General features: G+C 43.8%; 1 protein-coding gene across 4 annotated transcripts in view; it reads right to left on the bottom strand.

The window, feature by feature from the left end:
- Positions 1 to 6: 6 nt before the first annotated feature.
- tcf7l2 (transcription factor 7 like 2) overlaps positions 7 to 18,317 on the bottom strand; it is a 97,237-nt gene continuing 78,926 nt past the window's right edge. The window contains exons 5-11 of one of the 4 annotated variants that reach the window (XM_042507482.1): positions 13,591 to 13,723; positions 9,831 to 9,933; positions 8,059 to 8,145; positions 2,586 to 2,708; positions 2,330 to 2,492; positions 954 to 1,061; positions 7 to 322 (exon numbers count right to left, since the gene is read on the bottom strand). In XM_042507482.1, coding sequence (XP_042363416.1) covers positions 251 to 322; positions 954 to 1,061; positions 2,330 to 2,492; positions 2,586 to 2,708; positions 8,059 to 8,145; positions 9,831 to 9,933; positions 13,591 to 13,723 — 789 coding nt within the window. In that variant the 3' untranslated portion in view covers positions 7 to 250. Of the gene's footprint in view, positions 323 to 953; positions 1,062 to 2,329; positions 2,493 to 2,585; positions 2,724 to 8,058; positions 8,146 to 9,830; positions 9,934 to 13,590; positions 13,724 to 18,317 lie in introns of all 4 variants that reach the window. The other 3 variants (XM_042507483.1, XM_042507480.1, XM_042507481.1) reach the window with 3 other exon arrangements.

The following is an 18,317-nucleotide window of genomic DNA, read 5'->3' as shown; positions in this document are numbered from 1 at the left end:
TTCAGTTGTTATTAGCTGGGGAAGGCTTGGGGAAAATGGGAAAAGGGGGGTATTACAAGCAACTCTACCATTTAAATATTGCATTGGGTAGCATAACTATACAAAAAAAAGAAAAGAAAAAAGCCAGGCACAATAACACACACACAAAAAAACATAACACAAAAAAAAACTAGCTTGACTTTTATCTTGCAAGATGTCACATCTGCCTGACACATGATGGGGCTCTTCTAATATGGGAGATAATTGCAGCTCACTTACCATTGCTCTCTGCTTGCTGCTTTTCCCTTTTTCTCTTCTTCCTTTTCCCCTGTTGGTTAGCCGCCAAAAAAATAGAAAGAAAAAAATAGACACAGACAGGAACCTTAGTTATTATATTGCAGAATGCCCAAAACATGAAACAGAGAATAGGACTCTTCTTTGTGTTTACTTATTTATTCATTCATTCTTTCTCTGCCTGTTTTTTTCTCTTTCTGTCTCTGCCCTCCGGTTTGTAACAGCCACTGCAGGCCAGACCAGAATTCTCCCTCCTCTCTATCTTTTTCTACTCTTTTCTTCTTTTTTTCTGTAATCTTTTGTCTTATTTTCCTCAGCTCTGTGAACATCTAGACAGCCTGACGAGCTTCTGGTTTGGATGACAGATTTCTCTAAGGCTGCTCGTGGAAGACTCTGGTCAGCTTGATCCCAAAACTGGACAAAACTGATGAGAATCTGGGCGCTAATGTGCCCGAACAAAGTGTCTGAATAACATCCACTGAGGATTCATATAAACAAAATCGTGGTCAGACTTTGTTGCAAATATTCCTTTGTGTCATAATAAGGTGGGCTTAGGTCTCAGATATGCATATCAAAAGAAAATTACAAGACGAAAGAAATCCCTCAGGCTACAAAAGAAATGGTCACCTAGTGAAAGGGCAAAAGAACAGCCCCCTCGACTTGTAAACTTAAAAACTTACATAGTTGTCTCGTGCTGACCAGCCGGGGTACAGCTGCATGTGGAGCTGTCGCTCTTTCCTGGCCAGCTCGTAATACTTGGCCTGCTCCTCCCGCGATAGGGCATGCCACTGTGAGATGAGAAACAAGACACAAACAGAGGACATGGAAAGATTTTTCATCATGAACAAGAAGCAGATAAGTATGTAGGTTATGCACATCAGAGTGTCTTCAGGCATAACACACTTAAATTTCATGCTTTTTTAAGACCTTAAGGTAGTTTTTAAGGTAGATTTTTTTGACAAATCATTTTCCTATTGTTAAAGTATAGCAGGTAAGTATAAAGGTTAAGTAGTATCTGAATAGTCCAATGCAGAGGTAAGTTTTATGTAGAAATGTGCTTCATAGAGAGAGTTACGTTAACCTCTCAGAGCTGCAACGATCAGTCTATTTTGATAATCCATTAATAGTTTTAGTCATTTTTAAGCAGAAATGTCCAACATTTGCTGCTTCTAGCCCCATGAATGTGAGAATCTGCTGCTTTACTTCATCACTTGCGATGGTAAATGAGGAGAGGATATGTGATTAATCAATTAGTCGATGGATTGAAAATTAATCGCCAACTATTTTGATAGTCAATCTATCATTTCAGTCATTTTTCAAGTACAAATGTAAAACATTTTCTGCCTCCAGCCTCTTAAGGGGAGAATTTACTGCTTTTCATCTATATGATGAATCGATTAGTTGAGCACAAGAAAATTATTCGCCAACTATTTTGATAATCAATCGATAGTTTCAGTCATTTATCGAGCAAAAATGCCAAATATTTGCTGCTTCCAGCCTCTTAAAGGGAGAATTTGCTGCTTTTCTTCATCATTTACCATAGCAAATCAAGAGAAACTAAATAATTTAGCTTTTGCTCATGAAAATAAGCAGATTATTCGAAGAAAACGAAATTTATCCTGTTGCAGCTTTATAATCTACAATAATCTACAAAAAGAGTATTAGTATCATTTAGTTTCAATATTTGGAACATCTAAAATGTGGATTTTTATGAAAAAAATGGACGAAATGGAAAAATTGAATAAGACAAAATGTGCCAATTATGACCGCACAAATTCAAATTTTGACTCTGACTTTTAAGGTATAATATTTGTAAAACCGATGACTTTGTAAGGACCTGCAGACACCCTGTACAACACTGCTGCATCAGGTCACAACTAAACCTTTGAATCCCAATTGCGGCCCTCAATCACCACAACTCTGCTATGTCTTCTATGCCACCAGATGACCTTGAATCCCAGGTGTAAATCAGACCATGTTTTGAGCACCAGGATTGGGAACCACTGTGATAAACCCTTCAGTTTTGGTATGTGGCCAGTGATCTGTCAGGACTCACCCTCCGCCCCAGGATCTGGTTGATGGCAGCACTTTCCTTCAGTGTGCACTCAGCCACCACCTTAGCCCGCATCTCCTTCATGTAGAGCATGAAGGCGTTCAGAGGCTTCTTTATGTGGACTTGTTTCTTCTTCTCTTCTTCCTTTTTAGCGTCTGACTGTTTCCTGTGGAGGACCAGAGGGTAAGAGATGTGAGCCGAGTCAAACATACGACTGACACCGAAACGTGCGTTTAGGGGGCATTGAAAGTCTACTCACGAGCTGTTGAGAGAGATGTCGCTGTGGGAGGATTCCTGCTTGACGTTGGGTGTGACGATGGCTGGGTGTGGGATGCCCGTGGTGTGCAAACTGTGGTGAGGGGGCACCATGTGTGGGGGGAACCTAGAGGACAGAAGACTGTGTAAATCGTCAGAATGGACAAGGGTGAAATGAGAAGATGGAGCACATGTATACACAAGGCTAAAGGGGCTCAATTCCATCTCTATCTTTCAATGGCAAAGTAGAAAGTGTTTTTTTTTCCAATTTTATTTCATAGAAATGGAATTGGCCTTTAGCCACAAAAACAACATAAATTCACATACAAACATCCACATAAAAACCATCCAAGGCTGATTCCTGTATTCATGACCAGTCAGATCTCACTACTCAGTATTGAGTGTTGGACAGCATGCAACATTTCATTTGAGCGCAGAATTCAGCCTGGACAGCTACACACTTCTGGCAAAGGTTTAACAGCAAATTATAGCAAAACATCAGTCAAATATAATTTAAAAGCACGAACGCTATATTGTGTGGAAATAATGGAGTGCAAGTGCACAAGGATAAACCTCTCAAATACCATGTTTTGAACCACAAAAAAAACAAAAAAACCTACGCACTGAACACTTGAGCCAAGTGCACACCTTTATCTTATCACATTGAGATTATTCATCTCTATCAAGAGTGTGCCGAAAAATAGAGGCAACAATGCATGTAACAGATTCAATTTAACGTGTGATCTTGAGGGCTGTTTGCACCTTGAACTTTTCTCTTCATAGTAGCTATTGTTACTGTGCAGCTGATCCTGTATCAGTGCCACACACAGCTTTTAACAGTGCTGAGACTGATTAAGCTCTTCTCAGCTCTACAGGAACCTCCCTCAAATTATGTTTATACCTGACTCAATAATGTCACTATGGATGGGAATTGATAAGATTCTATTAATAGAAATGTCATCATCGATTCTGCTTATCGGTCCAATTCTTTATCAGTTCTGCCATTGATGAAATGAGAAAATATTTGTACAGAATTTGTTTTCATTTGCAATTTCATTAGTCAAAAATCAATTCTGGTAAGTCTTCCTGTGTGACATTTATGTTTTTTCTACATAAACTGTTACTATTTTAAATGCAAATTAAACTTTTTGTAGTCTACTAGAATATTAAAAACAAATGGATTTTCTAGTCCACAACACAGAAACTAGAAACTTTAAAACTTTATCTTATTAGATTAAACGGATGGTTTTATATCAATACTAAACATATCACAAAACTTTTTAAAAATTTGCAATAACAATGCATTGTGACGTAAGTATCGTGATAATATCATATTGCAGGGCCTCTGGTGATTCCCATCCCTAAATGTTATTATATCATAGGATGTTTATCCTCTGTAACGGATGTGTTTCGGTTTGAATGCACTTGTGCATAGCAGAAATCAAAACAGCATAGCACTGTGATATTTTTGCTTGTAAATATCGTATCACTACACGGATGCCTATTAGCTTTTTTTTAATTATGTAAATAATTAACAAATACAAATTCATCTTTTGGTAGCCTACTAGGATAAAAAATAAATCAACAGCTTTTTTAGTCTACTTGATACATGCTGCTGCAATAAAAGTGACTGAAGTGAAATGAACAGAATGAAAACTTTATCTTATCAGATAAAACAGATGTCTGAAAAAGTTTTCCTTCGGGGACAACAAAAAGTTAATAAATCACTTTATACTGCAATGTTGTCGCAAATACTCATTATATTGCCAAACGTTTAACATTGCAATAATAACGTATTGTGGGGCCCCTTGTGCGTTGTGTCAAATATATGGCATTCCAGGAATGCTGAGTACAAACATGTTTCATTGTATTGCTGGTGTTTTGAACATTTATTATCATTACAGCAGGACTGTTGTTACTTTCTTCATTAAACAGAACCACACTTTGGACTATTTCAGCTCTCTGCCATGACGCCGTCTTGTTGCACATTTCCAGCAGCGTAGACACAAGTGTGACGTCATTGTTTTGCAATTTCTAATTGTCAGCAAGGATAAAAGGAACTGATATTCAGAGGCATACAATTCCGATGGATCAGGCGATTTGGAACCGGTTCTCGATTCCCATCCGTAATCGTCACTTATGATAGCTGAGGAAATGGTTTCCAAATAAGATTTAAGTGATGATTAAATTTTCCATCTTTCATCCAAATGCCAATCGCATAACTCATTGTTATATTTGAGGAAACAGCATTTTTAGCTAGTGCACTGATATGAAAATGCCAGGTTTTGGAGGGGTAAAGCTTGAACCATTATGTCTTATCAAGGACTATTGCAAACTAGATTAAAAATGTTCTATCAAAGTCTAGTATCACTTCAGGTATTGGGTCTCTATTTGCTTCCCCCCATTCTTTTCTGCCAGTTCAGCACTGTCAGCAGCACTGACATTTTTATCTTCATCCCTCTACGCTCCTATCATCACTCCGTCGTCTCCAACCCGCTCCACATATCGAGGCCAGAAACCCTTATTTATGAAATCGTTTCAGTGGCCAGAACAGCCATAAGACACCGCCGTGCTGTATGTGCCAGTGTATGTATGACACTAATTATTTGCGCCAGATTATTTGAACGCGTCTATCTACATGTTTACAGCGCGGCGCCTCGGCTCCACGTGACCACACACAAATTTAAGAGAAGAGAGGAGGATGAAGGAGAAGGAAAAAAAGGGAGGAATAATTCTTTTTTTTTTTTTTTTTAAAGCAGCTCATTATCCGGCTGTGTCTGGCTGCATGGCTCCGAGCCAGAATATAATGATGAGGATAAACTCGCCAGGAACAACTACTTTCTGTTGGAGGCCATCTCAGGGGAGTGCCAGTGCGCTCCCCCCTCAAACTCTTTCCCTCTTTTTCTCCTTTCCCCTCTTCTCCCTTCATCACTGACACATTGGTGTTTGTGCCATGTCATCCGTTGATGGGGAGCTCGGCAGCAGTGGCTGCATATCGCCCATCATTAGGGCTGCTGCATTTTCCTCGCTCACTCCGTTTCCTCTCTCCCTGTTCACCCTCCCTCCTTCTCTCTCTGTGCACTTGTTAAAATTTCCTCTGTTCCAAGATCTATTTTTTTCTTCTTATTCTTCTTCTTCTCTACTCCTCCCTGTCCCCTCACCACCTCCATGCTCCTTCGCTTCCTCTCTTCCTCCCTCCCTCCCCTCCTCCTGCTGCCACTGCATGGCCCAGGTTATGGTTTAAACATGACGGCCATCCCTTTGAAGCGTGGGGGCATCATCATCATCATCCAGGCTCATCAGCGGCAAGCGGTGCCTTGGACCAATTTAACCAACACAGAGAAGGAGACGCAGCGGAGCCCCCCCCCACCTATCCTCCCACCCCAACCCTGGGGCTCCTACGTCTCAATCTAAAAAAGGTAAGAATGGCTGGCGGTGTTGGGGTGGGGGTGAGGGAGGGGAGAGGGGGGGGTCACAGGCACAGCAAGCCCAGTGTCAGCCAGTGCCATTTAATTGCCAATGCGAAGCAGTAGCCCCCGTGCCTGTTTAATGTATAATGATCCGGCCGGTGCGCTTCTCCCGTTCCCAAGGAAAAGATGATGGGGGAACATATCAAAGGGCAGGCTTAAGCATAAGGGGCAAAAAGGGCCTTCACATCCTCCTACCTGTCACACATACATTCACACGCGCACACACAATATATCAGGGACCTGCTCCAACCCCATTATCAAAATAATGTCTTTCATTTGCTCTGCTGACTGTCTCAACTCTCCTTGGCTCCTTTTTCCCTGCCGTCCCTAAAAGAAATGCATTTTTTAACAGGACCTAGGTGTAAGGTGCTCATTGCAGGACTACGAGGTACCAGATTCCTCCCCTGCATCCTAATTCAGCTCGGGCTACGGCACAGGGGACTGATACTGAAGGGGCGCGCTCCTGCGAAGAACCAGCTCCCGACAAGAGGCCAGGATGTCTTTTTCTCTCCGTTTCCTCCAGTCAGCCTACAAATCGTTTGAGCTATCACAACAGTCTAGTCCATTCTTTGAACAACTGGCTGAAGGCTGAAAAGGATTTTTTTGCTGACACAATTAAACAGATTTTTTACTAGATTTTGTCAAACAAATTGATATTTTTCCCCTGTCAAAGTCAGAATTCGTTTTTTTGTAGATGTGTTAAACCCTCCCATTCTCCAGAGAGCTCCCAGAGCCCTCCATCTATTCAGTTATACTAATTCAATTAGGGGCCTCATCACAGGGCATTAGCTCTTCCCCATGGCCAGTCCCCCACCCACACCCCAGCCAGTATATTCAATTAGCCGCACTGGAAATAAGATGATCACAATGTAGAGGTTGTCATTAAGGGACCGAATTAGCAGTCACTTAAAGCCCAGGTTGGCTGCCAGATGCCGATGTCTGGACAGACCCACCGTCTGACCCTTTGCACCTGAGACTTGCACGGAAAGGGTAAATCTGACTCTAATCCAGACACCAATCTCCAGAGAGTTTTTCATGTAACATTTGACGCAAGGAGGTATTTCAAGGACAGTTTTACCACAAAACAACGGCTGAAAAACTGACTGGGCGAGCTTGCAAACTCACTTTCCCTTACTCTCAGGGTTTAAAAAATGTCATTCCCCCTCGCGACTCCTCCCTCCCTGCATCGACATGATCCATCAATGTCACAGAGCTCTAAACACACTGCCCTCAGGAGCTGCTTTTCCAATCAGGCTGTAATTAAACTGAAGCTTGGCCTCATCCCTAGACTCTAAACCAGCCCCGTCCACAGTCCCCCGCTGCAAGGGCGTGTAGAGAAGGGGGAGGAGGGAGGGAGGGAGGGAGGGAGGAGGCAGTAAAGTAGCAAGCTGTTTGTTTTTTTGTGTTTTTGGGGCTTTTAGTCATCTAAAATTAATTCTTTTCCACACAATATAGAGGACATGCGTCCCTCAAGGGAACCGTAAGTAGTTTAACACCGACTGACAAACAAGCACACATGTATACAAGATGGCGACAAATACACATACCCCCCATGGGTGCACTAATGTCCACAGCAGCACTTGAGCTGGACCCTAATGGGCTGGACCAAAGCGCTAGCCAAGTGTCAGGCCCCGGCTTATATCATCTAGTCCCCCCTTCAAAGTGTTGCTGTGTTTGTTTATCTGTCTGGCTGCTCAAACTCACAGCATGGACATGCCCCTGCTCATTTCAGATCTGCCTGACATGCAGTGGGGGTAAATGTTCTTCAGGGGCCTCATTAGAAAATGATAAATATAATTAATATTTGAGCATGCTAGCTGGAGCCCCCCACACTGGAGAATTGGCCTTTTGAACACAGAGATGGGGAGCGTGGGCTCTCCTTAAGGGAGAAGTTGCTGCTCACCGTTTCTGTGTGCAAGTGTGTGTTGCTTGTGCGTCGCGAACACACACAAAATGTATGAGTGAGTGAGAAAAGAGTGCGTGTTTGGCTCCTAGGTCTCAACTCACCTTGACATGGATGCGTTGACAGTGAGCGCAGTTGGGTAGGGGTGTCTAAAACCCCCTGTTGTGATTGGATAAACAGGTTGACCTTGCCTGGGAAGGGAGAAGAAAAGAAGAAAGGCAAAAAAGGTAAAGGAACAGGGTTGATGGAAGAGGAGAAGTTAAAGCCCTCTGCCTCTCTCCTCTCCCCACCGTGGGCCTCTTTATTCTCATTTGATCAGGACAAAAATCTAGGGGATTGCAGAGCGCAGATCAAAGAGAGGAAAACTCTGAACAATTTGAATGCCACAAATCTTGATAGCAATGGCTAATTAAATTTCATAACCCTTCGCTCGGTGTCGACAGAGTGGGGCCCTGTTCCTCCCCAAGCTGGAACTAGGTGTTTTGTTGTGATAATTAAAGACGAAGCGCGGGTCTCTTTAATGGAGCCATCACGCTAATTGAGGTCTACACATCCAAAGACAAACAATAATGAATGTAAATTTATACCAAAATAAAGTGCAGCAAATCAAAGGGCGCCATGGCTGCGCTCGGGGCCTCTCTCGGTATTTAGATCGCGGTGAGAAAACATTAAATTAACAGAGCTTAATTTGTAGCCTTTTGTCATATTAACAAGTGTTGACAAGAGTTACCAGGGGAGAGCCCCCATGTGGAATTCTGGGTAAAATACGGGCAATCACGGTTCATTACTCTAATTGGACCATACAGAGACATGCAAAATAGTATTTGCCACAAAGTAGCAAGTTGAGGTTGGTGAAGGCCTGAGGAGGCTGCGGTGGGCTGCTGTGGTCCACGAGTGAGTGTGTTCAAAAGTTAAAGGATCAAGTTTGAGTTTAAGAGGCAAAGGGTAAATTTGGTATTATTCAACCTGGACCCTATTTTCTTATGTTTTTCTGCCAAAGCGACTAATGGGGACAACAATTCTTGAAATAGCTCCAATATTGAGCGAAAGTGCTGCAGCCACAAAATGAGCTGTAATGTAACCAATAGGGGCAATTGTGCACTGTCGCTGTATGCCCATTAAAAGTGCTCGTTTTTGCCACTGACAGGCTACGATTGTTATCATAAGTGTCTGAAAACATATTAAATATCCCTAGAGAGATAGACCTTTTTGTTTAACCAGGGTCCCCACGTGGTCAAAATTCAAAACTTTTCCATGACTTTTCAAGGACCCATACTTTTTGAAGGGAGAAACTGAACGTAGGGTAAAAAAGTAGTATGCAGTCTCAATAAACACTGTCTGGGGGGTTTGGCGATGTCGAGGCTGTTTCTAGTTAAGAAAAAAAAGTGTTGTAAGACGCTCAAAATAATCCGAGCCTGTCAGTGGCAAAAATTTGCTCTTTTAATGGACGTAAACTGACAGCACACAAATGCCTCTATTGGTTACACTGCAGCCTATTTTGCCACCATCTGCAGAATTATTGCTCAATAACAGACCAGTTTCAAAAATATTTGCCTCCCTAAGTCGCTTTGACTGACAGGGTCGGGAGAATGAGGTCGAAGTTGAAACTTACTGAAATTACCCTCTAAGTGTGGAGAGAGGACCCACTCTGGGGACTGAGAGGAGACAGCGTCCACAATTGACTTTGTACACAAAGAACAACATCCTGCTATACACACATGTAAGGTAATATCTGCCACTATTGTTATTGCTTTTCTCTTTAATGATTTGGCTTGATACACAGTTTATTAATCATGGCAATATGTGGGTGTTGCAAGCCTTTTCACACAACTCATAGGGGAATACAGTAGGAAGGAAAAAATAAGGATTTGCTTACTGTGGTACTAGCCATCCTAACGGATGGGGGATCTGGCCGACAGTGCCAGGTGACAGTGGGTAATAAGGAGATATATCTGGAGGATGTGGAGGCCTTGGAATTCCTGCAGAAGAAAAGGAGGATGACAGGAGCAGGGAGGAGGTGGACAGACAGGATGATGACAGAAGAGAGAACCAAATCTTTGTCAGTGCTGAATTCATTCTTTGTCGAGAGTTTTCACATCTGAACGGGGCAGACATCACAGGAGTGCAGATGGGAGGATGAGGAGGAGGAAGAGGGCTTGTTGCTTGCATGTACACAGTGCTAAATCACACTTCCTGATCAAAGGCCTTTGAGGCGGCGGCGGCAGCGGCGGCACAATGTGTTGGAAGAGGCAGAGGGGAGAGAGGTGAGGAGAGAACACCAACACGATTCTTGTCACATTTGTCTACGGATTCAGAAGATTAATTATATAAAATGACGGAGGTTTAGAAGTTAACAAAACACAACAATATAATTAAAAGCCTTCTCTGTGATCAGAGAGCTGCTAATACAGGGCTGCAGGTTGAGTCAGGCTGATACACTGACATACTCGCTGGATGGATATAAATTCTTCATGATATATGCAACAGTTATAGATTACGAGCTGAAAGTCACCATCAGTTTAACTACAAGTTCCTTTTTATTGCTTTTGACTCATATTAATGGTTGAGTTAATGTTTTGACACAGTTAATGACAATGTGAGCGTATTGGCTCCTTGGTCTCCATCTGATCCTCAGATTTAACATAAAAACAGCACCGAATTTTGTTTATCCCCCACAGACGAACAGTGACAAAGATGTCCAATTTGAGGACAGCTCTCGTTGAGGGGATCGCAGAGCAATCGCAAGCGTCCGCGGCGTTGCCTTTGCTTCCCGTGGCAGCTGACAGCCGAAGAAACTGCATCGACAAGCTGCCCTGAATGAACGCCTTGAAAAGGTCTCGTACACAGCCGGGTGTAAAAATAACTTTCTCTCTCATGACAAACTTGAAACAGGGAACACTAGACATGTGTAAAAGCACAGCAGGGCGGTGTGTGTGCGCCCAGTAGAGCAGGAACTAGGGGGGACTTTCATTTTTTGCTGTTTCTTCCACACAGCTGGCTCGCCTGTGCAGCTGTTGTTGCGGATATTTTTGACCGGTGCCAACGCGGCCGAAGCAGAGCCAGATCGATCGTCATAGATCAGAACTTGGCCGGTGTTTGGGGTTACACCCTTCTGCAGCTCATGCAGGTTATCCAGGAACTGATTCTTGAGGGGGATTCTGTTACTGATGGACAATGTGCAGCGCTGTCTAAGCAGAAAAGTTTTTTTTTTCTCTTGGCAATAATAAAGGCAAATTCTATTAAAAAGGAAAGCACTGCGAACATTATCCCATCGCCACCCAGCGCTGAAGACCTAATATAGCTCATTAATTAATTAAACACTGAGCCCAATTAAGCAGCCCCATTAAGCACTACATTAAACAGCAGCTGGCACATTATTTCCCCTTTGTAAAGACCATCATAATAAGGGAACATTATTACCTAAAACATTGACTGAATCCACCAGAGACCACTGAAAAGCATGAAATTATTCCTCGCACTGCAAATGCATTAACCTGAAAGGATGGGCTGAATGACAGTTAACGAAATGAAGTGCTGGGTCAAGATGCTTGCGGAAATTGCCTAAAAATGTATGCTGAATGGTTGTGGGAGAGATGTGTGGGCACAATCCGACTGCTAAATGTGGACACGCTGCAGGATCAACAGGCTGTGGAGACGTAACTATAGTTCCGATAGAGTCAAAAACCTGTTTAAACCCAAGAGCTCAGGTCACATCTTCCGTTTTAAGGATATTTTTTATGCTTAGTTGAAGACATCTTTCTGAAAACACAGTCTTTGAGGTCTGTGTTATTTAGACCTCCAACTACAATGGCTGTCTTGTTTTGAGTCTTGGCAAACGGTGTTGCGGTCATGAGAAGTTGTGGTTGTTTGCTGAATTCCGTGTTTTACGAGAAGTTTATGAGCCACTGTTCTGGTTCTTGCTGTCCAATGTGAGGCCACTTTCCACTTAAGCCAAACCACGTTAGTGAGCGTGATAGCTACATCAGTCGGTAATGGATGAGAGCCGCAGTTGTCAACATGACATGACTATGACTTTGTCTGACTATCAGCCTCATAAACAGTCATAGTTCTTGTTCAGGGGTTGTTAAATAAGCAATTAATGGAAAAAGAAATGTCCAATTCAGAAAAATTCCTCACACAGCATATGGGTGATTTAGAACAGTATTTAAAACAATGTGCGGTCTACTTTACAGAATACCTGTAGTGTAATTATGACTTTCGGATTATCATTTAATGTTAGATTGAATTTACAATAAAATGACTACAGATAGACAGGCCCCATCAAGACAAACAAAGCTCTGTATGTGTCAACCACGGTGGCAGAGCATAATGAAACATTCACACACCCATCGGTGCAAACGCTTTCGAAGAGCTAGAGTGCCTTATCTAAGGAGAGCTGCTTCTGTGGTTGGTTCTCTCAACTTTTTGGGGTTTTCAGAAGTTTCATCCTGACACTTTTACTGTACTGTTTTCTAAAGGTGTTTTTATCAGGAGCAGAGTGCTGCAGAGAGGACGTTTTTTGTAGGCTAACCCGGGAGTCAGCTTCGCTCTGGTTCTTTCGACAAATAGCCTGCGGGATTTTTCCATTAGATTTTGGATCATTGCAGAAAATAAGCTCTGTGACAAAAAAAAAGAGTTTTTAATACTTACTGGTTGTGTTCAGCAAGGTAATCGTCACAGATGAACACCACTATTTTTTTGGAAACTTAAATACAATCACCAGGAATAAAAAGCTAACATTAAGTTATAAACAAACTACACTACAGTCGCATGACAAACTGCAGCCAGCACAACAAGGCCGTGAAGCCGTGTTTGGCGTGATGACGTTCTGTGGTCTCGTTTTGCCGCTTGTTAGCAACCGTCTTTTTAAGACAAGTCAAAGTGTCAAACTTCACGAGTTGGGTATTTACCGATGTATTGAACAGAACGTGAACATCTCTTAAGCTTGTGTTAACCACAGACCTTATTTCAGGAATCTAACCAGAAAAACCCATTCAAAATCCTGTTGACTTCGAAGACAAGGGAACCACTGACAACTAATTTTCCCTTTTTAGGACTTATTCTCGAGCTCCCATGAACAGCAGCGGACTTTGAAGCCAACTTTATATAGTGGAATTACAACTTCTGGGTCCGTCAAGTGATGCCATAGGGCACCAAAAAGATTTTTTTATTCATAGACTTGTATTATGAAAGAGACATCTCTAAATCAGTAGATGATTTATTTTTAGCCTCACAACCCCTGCAAAATAATTCGTTTCACTATCTGAATTTGATCCAAGCAGTGTAAAAAATGAAAGTCCAGAAGAGCCACATGGGTAAATAATTTGATGCACATTCAAGTTAAGCGAGTGCTACAGGAAGTCAGCCTCCTGGTGGGCAGAAGTCTCTTGCACGCTTGCTCTATGGGCCAGACGATACAGAAGATCCAGGTAATTTCAAACCCTGGAAATCAAGCTTTTTTGACTTTGTGCACCACTGAGCAACTTTCATAGGAATTATGTGGCCCGGCCTCCAATGCTGTATCCAGTTCTCTTTGTAAATCCATGCTCATTCCTGCAGCACTCCATTAAGTAGCATATTGCTAACCAAAACACGCCAGTCAAACATACAAACATGCAAAAGAATATATGCACTACCTGTTTTGGGATCCACGTCTGTCTGTAGGTGAGGTGGGGGGTTCCCCGGTGTGAAGTGCTCATTGCTGTAGGTGATCAGAGGCGTGAGAGGGTGCACATGGTGAGGGTGCTGTACCACTGGAACCTTATTAGACTGAGAGAAAGAAGGATACAGAGAGAGGAGACAGAAAAAAAAGACCAGGGTGTTAATATTTGGGTTCGGGGTTATAGATTGCAGGCGCCTGCCACAGAATTACAACTTGGTCTGAAGGCCCTCGAAAGAAGAACTCTCAAATTCATGGTCCTCTCGAGGCGCCAAACCACCAAGCCACAGCGAAAATAGTGTGGTTTGTAATTAAAAACACTTCTGCGGTGTCACCCTGGAATTCAGTAACACAATCTAAGAGGCTTGGGGGGTTGCCAGTTCACATTTGGGTCTGATGTGTGATGAGGCACTTTTAACCACGGTTGCAAGTCAAGTAATCGATCATCTGTAAACCACGAAATCAAGGCAGCGCGTGTAAATCCACAGTCATTAGCAGCTCAAGTCGGCGCTCCGCTCTGCTCTGCTCGAGCCTCCTCCTTGGTCTCCCCTCTTTCCCCTCATCTATTCCCTCAGGGCCCCGGTTCACGGAGGGTAGGGGTGTATTGTAATAAAAGGGTTAGGAGAGAGGAGGTGGGGCTGAAAATCCATTTCTGCATTTTTGCCAAATTAGTTTTAGCTATGTAATCTTCTCTTTGTGCTCCTAAGTGGTGCAGGCCCCCTTTTTTTTCAATTACCCAAAGATTACAGTGGAGCTTTAGGGGTGTGCTGCCGTGGGCCCCTGCGTTAACCGGAGCTCAGCCCCTCTCATCAGGGCCAGGACTGAGACAGACACTAATACACACACAGTCCCCCCGACCCACAAGATAACCAGATTAGAGCTCTGCTGTAGATTAGGCTGGTGGAAGAGGCTGCTCTCGCCTCTTTACCCACACATCCTTATCCTGCCCTCAGCAGTCAAAGAAGCAGCACTAATCAGGCTTATCATAACATGGATGATATGTTCAGGGGGGGAGAGGAGTGAGAAGCTGCTTGTGTGTGTGCTCAATCTGCTCTCTCGCAGGCCACACACCCTCATTAGCGACTTTAACCCATGCAAGAAAAAAAAAGCGCTCCACTGTGGCACATTTCCAAAAGACTTTGAAAAACATTAATGTGACTAGATGTTGGCAAAGGGGGGGGCATACATACAAATGATGCCTGATGCTCATTGACAATACAAAGCTGTGGGCCCAGGGCGAGACAAATGTGAGCAGAACTTAATACAAACTAATCATCTGGTTGAAGTTAATATCAGGCCCGTGCGAGAGCTTAATACACCATTCAGAGCCCCATACTAAATTTTCTGTAGTTAAAGCTGTCCATGTGTATGGCCTGTACAAGCCTGGCCATCTAGACCTCTATTCTGTAGTGGCAGTAGTGGGGGAGTGGAGAATGGGAGGAGGAAGAGGAGGAGGAGGAGGAGGAGGAGGGGGGCATTCCCTATTGCCATGGTCCCAATGAAAGATTAATGAACCCCAGCAGAACTCCAGGGAGGCAGAGAGACTCCTGGGACTCATTCACAGCCCTGAGCTGAAAAGGCTATGGAGGAGAGAAGCAGAGAGGGGTTGGGGGTGTGTGTGTTTGTGTGTCGGGCGTGGAGGGGGTGGTGGGCGGAATGGGATTCGTTAAAAAGAAACACAAACCAAGGCGTTGCGTAGGGGCTCCCGATCTGATCTGCACATCTAGAGTAGCGTGGATGAAAAAGAATAAACCGGTGGAAAAAACAATCAGGATGGGGGTTATGACAGCTGCCAAATGCAGCTGATGAGTCTGCGGCTGAATGCTAGAAGATGGCCCCTCTCGCTCGCTTTTTCTCTCTTGTCCCCCTCCCGCGTTCTATCTCTCACCTCCTAACCTCCTCCTTCACGACTCCCTGCTCCTCCCTCGGGTAATGATGTGAAAGAATGTTGTCAATTCTTCATCTCTCGGTGCTGAAAAGCTTTAGTGGCCATTTAAATGAGTTCTTTTGTCCAGGGGCCCCGGCCATTGAGAAGACAGTTCAAAATGCCCATCCACTGAGTCCACATTTAGACAGAGGGTGTTAGAGAGGGGTGTGTGTGGGACCGAGGGAGACGGAGAGAGCTAGAAGCCAGCCGATTTACATCATAGTCACTTGTGGTCTGAGAGTGTGCTCTTTTTTTGTCCCCTGAAAGCTGGACTGACTGCTGCCTCCAGTCGGCTCAGTCCACTACAGACACAAAAAGAACATGCCAAGTTTTGGTAGTGAGGAGGGACCCTGATCAAGTTTTTTTGGCTGATCCGAGTCATTTGATATTGAGCATCTATGGACACCGAGTCCTGATCCAATACTTTTATTTACCTGGATAACACAGCTGCACAATGCACACTTGAAGTACTTTAGAGATATTAAAATCAATATAGTGTATGTGTTCAACAGCTCTGCAATGCAGTACAAGAAAAATGTCTGCCTCCAAATAGTTCCTTAAAGGTTTATTATTTTATTATTATAAAATTAACTATGAATATTTTTATATGGTTCTTGTCATGATTCCATCTGGTGCAGCATTTTTTTAAAAAATAAAATAACCACATAAACGGACTAAAATCTTTTTAAATCGCTCTTAATTTCACTTAGTGTGGTATTAGTTTTTTGTCATCATAAATAGCTTTCAAATCCACTTAGTATAGCAGTGTAACAAAAGTATAGAAGACTATAAATGAGTAAAAGAACCACAATGCCATTTCAAAGAAGTGTTACAGCTGAACTTTAACTTTCTCAGTAACAACAATTAAAAATCAGTCCCAGTTCCACTTATTACAGCATTACAGTAAAACTAGTTTACTAAATATGTACAACAAAAATTTCAATTCCACCTAAAGTGGTGTAGCAGCTTAAGTTGAACATGAAAAAATAATCAGTTTCTACTTATTGGAGTAGTAGCATTACAATTAAACCTGCTGCAATACGTGCTGCAAATGCATGCCCTCTGTTTACAACACCTGACGGTGGACGTAAGCAAAGGATCAGGTGGGGTGCGTGCTCAAAACAACCGATCCCTGTCAAATAAAAAATGTGTTGATTGGGACATCCATAGTAGTGAGTATGTTGGTAGCTTTTGCTGCTTTCCACTGCTTTTTACATTCCTTTAGAGGTCTTTCCTGTCATGTGGTGACATGAGTGATCATCAGTCAGACTCACACCCACAGTGTTAATCACCAAAAGCATTTATGGTCACTCAGCTGATGTGGACTTCCTGATGTCTTCACTCAGCTCACCTGCTCACCCTACATGCCATGTGATCATTGCACTCCCAGTATCATCCACTCTGTCTCCTGCTGACGTTAAAGCAGCCCCCGGTGGTCCCCGCGGAAATGCACACCCAGCACCTGCCCCCGTGGCCACCGTGGGACAAAGCGAACCCAGGACTCGTCTGGCAGGCTGCTGGGGCGCTTCAGCCGCACCGAGGCCCAAAGAGCGGCGAGAAACAAAAGCAGGCAACGTGGGAGGCTTTTACTCTCCCGGCTCAACAAAAGCCAGGGGAAAAGAAAGAAACACTTCCTGCCCCTACACCCCCGCTGACTTGCATCCTTCCCACCACCTCCGTCATTACAATAAACAAATATAGCCGAAGACAAACAGACACACCGCTCTGTGGGCGCATAAAGACCAGGTTCTCGAGCCTCAAAAAAGAGATTTGGCATTCAAAAGACCCTGCAGAAAAATTTAAGAGCACACTCTTGTACGAACATCAATGGGCACATTGACTCTTTCCTCATCCAGGACACATACAGCGCCTGCTGCTGAGGAAGGCCAGCGCTGTGAAGTGCAGGCTGCACACTTAAGTACAGCAGACACAAACAGAAAGCAGGAGTTGCCGCCTCTGGTTATGTTATTGATATTGCTTTGGCTCTATTTATTCTATTCTTTTCTTTATTTCCAGCTGCAAGGCTCACATGCTCAAAGGGAAAAACGCCTGAATATATTTTGTTTTTTTGTGTCATTGTGATCACCCTTTAATCACGACTTTGCTTCTCTAAAATACCTGCACAGCTGCAAATGATTGCTAACAATCGCCAATATTTCTAGATCTCAAAACTTCTCAAAACTCACAAGCTGCAGAGCTGGTACAAACACAATCTCAAGGGTAAAATATTTGCTACACTAGCTGGTGGCTAATGCACCACCGTGTGAAAATTGCCTTTTGGAAGTGGACAAATGAATGAGCTACTTCAAGTCGGACCTCTAGGGAGGGACAGGGGGGTACAGGAGGAGGCAGAGGGGGTGAGAAAGTGACAGCAGGACAGAGTGAGACAAAGGGAGGGGAGACAGAGAGGTGGAGGCCGGACAGGAAAAAGCTGTTGGCCTTGCATTTCCGCCTGGTGGCACCTCGCAGGGCCAATTTGAGCCCTAAATGTGAAGGTGGCGACCTTGCGGGCCCAGGGGGGGGCCGGCGGGGGTGGGCGGGGGGGGGGGGTACGGAGCCTCTGTCTCTCTGCTTCATGTCATGATATGATGAGTTGTCACAACAGCTTGCGGGGCGCTAATGAGCTGTAGTGAGAGGCCGGGGCAGGGAAGGGAAAGGAGGCCGGGGAGGAGAGGAGATGTGGGGATGACAGTGCCGTGATGGATTGGGGTCCTCTCAGGCCTCCAAATTCCAAAGCAAGCAGAAAAAGCTGCCAGAGCGCCCTGAGCCTCTCCCAG

The sequence above is a fragment of the Plectropomus leopardus genome, chromosome 19 (assembly GCF_008729295.1).
Source record: "Plectropomus leopardus isolate mb chromosome 19, YSFRI_Pleo_2.0, whole genome shotgun sequence".
Classification (NCBI taxonomy): domain Eukaryota; kingdom Metazoa; phylum Chordata; class Actinopteri; order Perciformes; family Serranidae; genus Plectropomus; species Plectropomus leopardus.
Note: the sequence above shows the minus strand (reverse complement) of the source record. Positions and strands in the feature narration are given on the sequence as shown.